The 9,230-nt window shown below is 34.3% G+C and overlaps 1 protein-coding gene across 1 annotated transcript; it reads left to right on the forward strand.

Moving 5' to 3' along the window:
- Positions 1–170: 170 nt before the first annotated feature.
- LOC114748366 (uncharacterized) lies at positions 171–872 on the forward strand. Its single transcript, XM_028936739.1, has one exon. The coding sequence runs from the start codon at positions 171–173 to the stop codon at positions 870–872; it is 702 nt and encodes a 233-aa protein (XP_028792572.1).
- Positions 873–9,230: the final 8,358 nt, after the last annotated feature.

Raw genomic sequence — 9,230 nt, forward strand, 5'->3', positions numbered from 1 at the left:
AAGGGATTGATAGGCAGAGTGAATTGTCCGATGACGATATAGAGAATCCTTCTGACATGGTTTCTGATGATAATATGTCAGATGATAACCAATAGGGCAATGAGGAACCATTGTATAAAACAATGGAAGACCCTAACAGAAATTTTTTGACCTTCTAATTCTCTAGAAGGATGAAGAAGAGACTGTATAGATCATGGAGGAAAGCAATCATTGTGGAACTACTAGATCACAACATTGGCTATAAGGCCTTACTCTCCAGGCTGCAGTCACTCTGGGCCAAGAGAGGTGTTATCAACCTCATTAATATTGGATATGGCTTCTACGTTGTGAAACTGTCAAATAGAGAGGATTATTTCAATGCACTTACCAGAGGTCCTTGGATAATCTATGATCATTATCTAACAATAAGACCATGGGAGCCGAAATTTTTCCCTGAGAGAGTGAAGATTGATAAGGCGGCTATTTGGGTAAGATTGCCAAGAGTTACACTGAAGTATTATGATATAGAGGCATTAACAATCATTGGTAATAGGATTAGAGAAACCATTAAGGTGGATTTTAATACTTCATGTCAGCTAAGGAGTCATGATGCTCGCTTATGTGTGGTGGTGGATCTTACTAAGCAATTAATGCCTGGTTTTTCATTAGACAGAGAAGACTACTATCTTGAGTATGAGGGACTTCATATGCTCTGTACACACTGTGGAATCTATGGTCATAGGCATGATTCTTGCCCATCTAAGAAGCGTGTTAAACCACGAGAAAATGTTAATGTAGAGGAGAGCAGGGGAAATCGAAATAATAGAGAAAATGTAGAAGTTGACTGCGTGCAGGATCAATGGAGAGTGGTGCAGAAGATTCACCGGCAATAGAGGACGAAGGAGGGTAAGGGTGATCAAGTTTGGCCAAAAAATAGGGGATCACACTTTGGGGTACTTGCTGACATGGATGAACAAATGACAACAAATCAGCATAACAGTTTCGCAATTAATGAAATCATACAAGAGGTACCTCAGGAGCAACAATTGTTTCACGCCATTGACGTTATACAAAAACACAATGGGAGGAAGAAGGACTTGCCAAAAAACAAACAGGACAGGAAAGCTTTACCTTAGAATGAAATGGGTAGCGAGCATTTGTTTAAGCCCATGAGTACGGAAAGGCAGAGGAAAAGTGAGAAAAGACCACAAGATTTGATTGGCTGTGATCTTCATCAGGGGGAAATTTTAATGTTAACACTGGAGGAGAGCAACACTGAGATGAGTGAAGAGAAAAACCACGAGAAAAATGACGTGAGGAATTTTGAAGAGGATGACGTGAGGCAAAACAGGGAGGATGAAAGTATGGATCAAATTGAAGAAGAGGCCATGGATCAAGTCAATTCAGTTCAGGCCCAAATCCCCCATCAGTTAAACAATGGGGATATTCGAATTGAAGAAGTGGACCCAGGGGTTAATAACATTAGGCTGGTTTGTAATAGCCCGATGGTGAATGAGCCTATTGAGTCTATTGAGAGTGGACCCGGTGAGAATACTATTGTTGCTGAGACCCAATTCTCCCACGGGTTTTAACGGGCTTGCTTATTTTCTTTGACCTTCTATGGATATTATTATATTAATATTAGAATATTAGAGGGGCCTATAACAATGGGTTAATGAGGAATTTGAAAGTAGTTTATAATAAGCCGAAACCAATCCTGTTGCTTCTAGCTGAAACTCGATCTAAAAGTACCACTCGCTTTCGTTGCTTAAGCGCTTTGATGGCTTCAGAGTTGTTCCCAGCATAGGATGATTTGGTGGTTTACTTGCAGCCTGGAAAAATGATTGTATTAAGGTTGAGGTTCTAGATGAAGATAGACAATTTATCCATTTAAAGTGTCAACTGCATGATAGAGTGCCCTTCTTGCTCACCGCTTTATATGCGATCCCCCACTCAAATTTGCGATCTATCCTGTGGGGTAAATTGCTGAATATTTTTGTTGGGATTTCGATGCCATGGGTGGTTTGTGGAGACTTCAATGACATCATGCATGCTTTCAAAAGGAGTGGTGGGGCATCTTGCAATTTTACTAAAATGCATTGGTTTCAAGACAGAGAAAATGAGTGCGGGTTATCTGATTTGGGGTTTTTGGGTCCGTCTTTTACTTGGGAAGGGCTGAATATTTTTGGTTACAAGTGGCTCTTTGAAAGACTAGATCGGGGGTTTAGCAAATCTGAACTTCCTAACTTCTTTTATTGACTGCGAATTAAAGGTATCCCTAAGAATGTGTTACTCTAATCATAATCCTATTGTTCTTTTGTTTAATGATACAAGAGGTCATTCTTATGGGCAAAAACCGTTTCGATATGAGGCTATGTGGCTTTCTCATGATAATTTTAAGGATTTTCTGTCCACAAATTGGGGTAAAGATGGTAGTCTTACCAATTCTTTAATTGATCTTAAGAATGCTTTGTTGATTTGGAATAGAGAAACCTTTAAGTTTGTTGAGAAAAAGATTAGGAGGATTCTTAATCGACTAAAAGGAACTTAGAGTTCTTTTTCCTACCCTCATTCTCGATTTCTTTGTGATTTGGAGAAATCTCTACAGTTTGAGCTAGATGTGCTTTTAAAGGCTGAAGAAGTAAAGTGGTTTCAAAAGTCACGATCAGAGTGGATTATGAAAGGAGATAGAAACACTAGTTCTACCATTTGAGAACAAGTATGAGAAGAAGGAGAAATAAGGTTTCGGCTCTTAAAGATGATATGGGCAATTGGATTCAGAATGACTCGGAGCTTCAGACTTATGTGCTTTATTACTTTAGAAGCATACGCACTAATGAAGATACTCCCCATTTAAGTTGAACACGAAGTCAAACTTTCCAAAGTTAAATCAGTTTGATTCCTCTAGTTGAGCACAGTACGAACTATTGAGGAGATTAAAAGGGCTCTTTTCTCTATGGGGCCTTTTAAAGCTCCAGGTGCTGATGGTTTCTCTCCTGTTCTCTACCAAAGAAATTGGGATATACTGGGTCCGGCTCTTTGTGATTTTATTAAGGAAGTTTTTAAAAAGAAGTAGATGGGTTCTAAGGCAAATAAAACTTTAATTTCTCTTACACCCAAGATCGAAAGGCCTGAGATAGTGGGCCAGTTTAGACCTATCTCCTTATGTACAGTTCACTACAAATGCATTACTAAGGTGCTTGCTAGTAGACCGAGAGAGGTGATGAGTGATTTGGTCTCCCCTTTCCAAGCGAGCTTTATAAAGGGGAGAAACATTCAAGATAATATTATTGTGGGCCAGGAAATAATGCATACGATGAGGAAAACAAAAAGAAAGAAAGGTTTAATGGCTCTCAAGATTGACCTAGAAAAGGCTTATGACTGGATTAGGTGGGATTTCTTGCAAGATACTCTTTTTGATGCTGGTTTTGACTCTGATTTTGTCACATTAATCAGGATGTGTGTTTCTTCAGTGACATATAATGTGCTATGGAATGGTGAGCAAACTAAATTCTTCTCTCCTTCAAGACAATTGCGTCAAGGAGACCCTTGTTTCCCTTTTCTCTGTCTTATGCATGGATAGATTATCTCACATCATTTTAGATGCTGTTAATGATGGTCAATGGAAGCCAATTAAGGTTACTAAGAATCATCCTTTTATCTCATATTTGATGTTTATTGATGATTTGCTCTTGTTTGGAGTTGCTCGTGAGCATCAAGCTTCGTGAATGATGAAGTGTCTGCAACAATTTTGTCAAGCTTCAGGTGAAAAGATTAGCTTACACAAGTCTTCTATCTTCTTCTCACGAAAGGTGCCTGTCAATGTGAAGATGAGAGTCAGAGAGATCACTAGCATGAAGATTTCGACTGACATAAGGAAGTATCTAGGGTTTCCAATCACCAAAGGGAGGAAACCAACAGAGACGTTCCATTGCATCATTGACGGAGTTAGATCCAAGCTGTCTACTTGGAAAGAGAACTGTTTGTCTATAGCTGGCCGAATTACTCTAGCTCAGTCGGTTATTAGCTCAATTCCAGTATGCCCTATGTTTGTTGCAAAATTACCTTCAGCTATTTGCCTTAAAGTAGAGAGGTTACAGAGGAATTTTATTTGGGGGACGAGTAATGCATCTCGTGGTTACCATCCTATAGGATGGGATCAATTGGTGCTGCCTAAGGCCTACGGTGGACTTGGTCTTAAGAGTTTGTCCTCTTTAAACAGGGCTTGTGGGGCTACGCTTGCTTGGAAGTTAATCATAGGTTATTCTTCCTTATGGGCAGAAGTTCTATCTTAGAAGTATGTGTTGCGAAATGAAGATAATTTACTTGATGTTATGGGTAGTGATTCATCTCTGTGGAAGTTTGTGGCCCAACAGAAAGATATAGTTGAAAGAGGTATGAAATGGAATGTTAGGAATGGTCTCTTTGTGAATTTTTTCAATGACTACTGGCTGGCTCCTGACATTAAAATAAGTGATGTGTGCCTTCAAAATATTATGCTACTTGAGGAGGAAAGTAAAGTTGCAGATTGGATGGCCTTTGGGAGATGGGATTTCCAGAAGTTGGCCACATAGTTCTGCAGGAGATTTTCCAGAGGTTGATCACCATGCTACCCCGTCTGATCGAAGGTGGAAATGATGTGTTATCTTGGAAGGGAACTGTTGATGGGTCTTTTTCTTTAAAAAGTGCTTATTACATGCTAGAGCAAATTCCTATGAATCATTATAATCCAATTTTTAAACAAATATGGAGATGGAATGGCGTTGAAAGAATTCGGGTTTTTATGTGGGTGGCTTTTGATAACAGACTCCTTACAAATTCTTGGAGAAGTATGTGGGCTTCTCCTCCCCCATTTGCCCATGTTGTAACTCCGTTGAGGAGGATGTCATGCACATTCTTAGAGATTGCAACAATGCTAGAAATATGTGGCTTCAATTGGTACATCTGAGGTATCATTCAACTTTCTTCTCTACTCATTTGAGGGACTGGTTTGCCTTTAATTTAAAAAAGAGATTTGAGTCTAAAATTACATGGCATGTGGAACCTGATCTGGGGGGTTTCTATTTGGGAGTTATGGAATTGGCGAAACAAATGTGTTTTTGAAGAAAGATTTAGAAAACCGGTTGATCCAACAATGACTGTGCTTCAAACTTGGAAGAGTTTTACTCATTTGCAAGAACCAAGTTTTCCTTATGTTATAGCTGAAAGTGGTTGTTTAACATGGCAATCGCCGCCTACGGGGTGGGTTAAGATCAATGTTGATGGTGCGATGAGATCTTCAAGTGAGAAATCTTGTTGTGGGGGTGTTATTCAGGATCATACTGGAAACTGGGATGTTGGATTTACTCACTTTCTTGGATATTGCATTGTTTATGAAGCTGAGGAGTGGGTTGTTTTAAAGGGACTTATGCTAGGTTGGGATTTTGGCTTTAGGAGGGTCAAGCTTGAATCTGACTCAAAGATCTTGGTGGATTTATTATCCACTGAATCTTCCAACAAGGGAGCAAGTTTAGTGTTCATTCAGATCCAGAAGTTGATGAAGTACACTTGGGATTTGACGATTCAGCATATATCTAGAGATCAGAACAGGCTAGCGGATACCCTAGCAAAAGATGGACTCTCCTCTTCAGTGATTTTGGACTCTTGCCCTCCAAAGTTAAAGACTTTGCTCGACAAAGAGTGTACGAGATCTGATTCCCCAATGTTTTAATTTCTTTGTGTATTGGGCTTGGCCCTCCATTGTAACCAAAAAAAAAATTGACAGGCCTGAGAAAAATGTCGTCCAAGCTCCCATCACACAGGGACTCAAACTCAAAACCAAGAGATTTTCTTAGGCAATGTAAATTTGAAGGGAAAATCATACTTGAGTCCAAAACCTTCAAGTTAATGATAGACCTCCGGAAAGTTTTATTGAAAAATAACTTGTAATTATTTTTTTTTTTGGCCAGCAATAAATGGCAATTAATAATTCATATTGCTATAAATATGGAAGTCTCATATGCCAATTACTCTTCCCTTGCTTAATATAAAACCTAATTAGGGAGTTAATGTTAGTCTTATATGTAAGACTTATTTTATATCTTTATCATTTTTTTAAAATTAACGTTATTAATATTCTCCTAACAATAATCAAATATGAGAGAAAGAGAGGAAATTAAGAAAGATGTTTATAGTGTTTTAGAAAAAAAAAATGATTTAATACTACTATCAATCTATTCAAATTAATTAATTAAATTTTACGACTGAAGGAGTATATTACTTGATTGTCACTAGTCATAATTTGCAACTTAATTTTAAGCAACCTTTCTGGTACGTAATTGTAATTAAACTGAAGTTTTAAGGCCTAAATTTTATTCTCCAAAATTCAAATGCGTTATGATTATGATTTATAATGTTTTCTTTCTTATCCCTCCCTTTCGCAAGGTAGCCAGATATGGCTGTTCATACTTTCTCCGCTCATGGTTTTTCGTTTCTTTGGTCCCTTGAGAGCAAACCGCTAAACCAGCACATGGATTTTTTTTTATACCTCTTCCCAGGCTCGTTGTTTTTGTTAATATGCCACTCATGAACTTTAATTTTTCTAACCTCCTTTGGTCTTTTGTGACTATAAATACCTAAAATATAATATTTGTAGGAATTAGATAATTAATTAATAGATACTAAAAAATATGTTAGCTTTTTTAAAATATTCCTTTAACTATTATTCTCATTAATAAAAATTTTCCTTAATATATTCAATTAATAAGACTTAGAAAAAAAATTATAAAATTAGAATATAAAATGAATTGAAATGTTATTGTTGGCACAAAAACAAATTCTTCACGAACTTCTTACATCGAGAACTTGAGGGCGTCTTAAAATTGAAAGTTACAAGTATTTTTTATTTTTCTAAGAATTATTTAATTAATTTGATATAACTAAAAAGTTAAATAAATATTTTTAATATTAGATTATATATCAATTTATGTTACATGAATTAATTTGAAAAAAAGGAGAAATTTAAGAGATAAAATGAATTAAGATTTTTTTATTTAGAATCAAAATTAATACTCTAATCAACTTAATGATATACTACCTTTGGTCCTAATTATAAAAGCTAATTGACTAATTTGAGGAGATTAAGGAAAGAAGTTAAGTTAGTTATTTGTAATAAATATGTATTATTTTTCCTAAAATATCTTTGTCAATCAAGTATATTGACTAGAATTATTATTATTAGAAGGATTATCTTAAAAAAAATATAAATATAAGAGATAAAATAGATTGTGATCTTATATTTAAAATCAATATAAAAATTAAATAAAGTCTTATATCATCTATGTTTGGCATTGATGTTGACGTTTTTCCTTTTCGGCTTCTGTTTGCCTCGGTTTTATCAGTTTATGGCGTAACCAAGTCGTGCTTGGCTTTGTCTACGGCCGTGGGTGACGTATTACCTTATCCTAATGGCATCTTTCCAAGTTCCAACAAGCCCGTTAGCACTTCGCTCAAAAAAAAAAAAAGTAATTCTCATTCTAAATATAAAATTTAATTTATAGGAGTCATTAAATTATAAACAAGATTTTTATATTTAAGAAATAATTCTTAAAGATGAGATGATACATAATAAAAATATTAATAATAACGATGTTTCTAGGGAGCTCTAATGTGTACAGAAATTTATTCATTTATCGACAGTTTTCGGCAATCATTAAAACTAAATAATCGGTTAGCTTTTTTTTTTCCCCCTTCCTTTTCCATGCTTTTGGAATTAAGTCGGATAAGGAACACGGAGGTTACGTGTCTGCTGAGTCCGATCTTATCACCATTCATCACCTGTGATAAGAAAGGGATTATGAACGCGGCAAAACATGTATGATCAATCAATGAGTTAATCTAATTTATAATATAACACCTAAATATTAAATTAATTTTAGTTCTAAATATAAAATCTATTTATCAATTTTTTTAAAATTATCTTTATAAATATTCTTTCAATCATAATCAAGTAAGTGAGGGAGAGGGATATTAATAAGTTGAATTATCGTATTTTAGGAAAAATTTATCATATATCTTGTAATTAACTAATTTACCTAACTCTTTTAATCTAATCAAATTAATTAAATATATTTTATATTAAAGATAAGAGGAGTACTAATATAAATCCTGTTCTCTCTCTCCCCTCATAATATAATTCTCATTTTGATTTTGGTCTTTAAATTAATTGGCAGTATATAATTTATGAGTTGATAGTAGTGTAACTCTAGTTGGATTGGCTGGTAAAAAAAAACTCTAGTTGGATTGAACCTAATTTAATTGTAATTAAAAATTAAAAATAATATATTATAATCCATAATCCCTAATTAAGTCGGCCTAAAAACTAATTCGGTAGTACTCTTCCGGTTTTTAATATAAGATCTATTTAACTAATTTGATTAGATTAAGAAAGTTAGCTAAATTAGTTAATTATAAGAAATATGATATGTTTTTCTTAAAATACTATAATCATCTTTTTTAATATTTTTTTCTCTTCTATTTGATTATGGTTGAGGGAGTATCTATAGGAAAAATTTAGAAAAAATTAATAAACATGAGAAATAGGTCTGATATTCAGGATCAAAATTAACTCAATAATTAAGTTTTATATTAAAAACCGAAAGAATATCATCCAATCCATGCAGGCTTTGAATTTTAATATCATCCTATCCAAATTATCAAGCTATTATAACTAGTCATTATGTCATCTTTTATTATATTTTAAAAAAAAGACACGTTGTTAATCCCAAATCTAAACTTGTTATTTTTTAATAAAGACATGTCATTTTTAAATAAATTATTATCATTTTTAATTAATGTACATGCTACTTCTTATTATGTATCAGAACAAGTTGTTTTGTTAATATCAAATTTAGACTTGTTATTTCTTAATTAAAATTCATCTCTAAATAAATTGTTATCACGGGTTAGAGTCACAGTAAAAGAGTTATCATATATTTTTGTTTGCATTATAAAGTTAACAAATTTTTGATGACCCAATAATCATCTTTCTTTTTGTTAGCACAAATAGCTAAAGAGCAGTGGGATCAAATTTCATCCCCACTACTTTCTTGCGATATTCTCCAATAGCAAAAAAAAAAAAAAACTAAAAAAAACACCAACAGCCACCAACGTGCCGAAGCTCGCCAGAGGTGGTCGGCCAACGACGAGAGCTAAGTTTTTTTTTTTTTTGAAAAAAAGATAAAAGGTATTTTTTATTTTACTAAAGTTTAAAA

This window comes from Neltuma alba, unplaced genomic scaffold (assembly GCF_004799145.2).
Source record: "Neltuma alba isolate B1F8T4 unplaced genomic scaffold, ASM479914v2 tig00005686_pilon, whole genome shotgun sequence".
NCBI lineage: Eukaryota > Viridiplantae > Streptophyta > Magnoliopsida > Fabales > Fabaceae > Neltuma > Neltuma alba.

Coding starts and splice junctions, on each gene's coding strand:
- LOC114748366 (XM_028936739.1), top strand. CDS start 171: ATGAAGAAGAGACTGTATAGATCATGGAGGAAAGCAATCATTGTGGAA.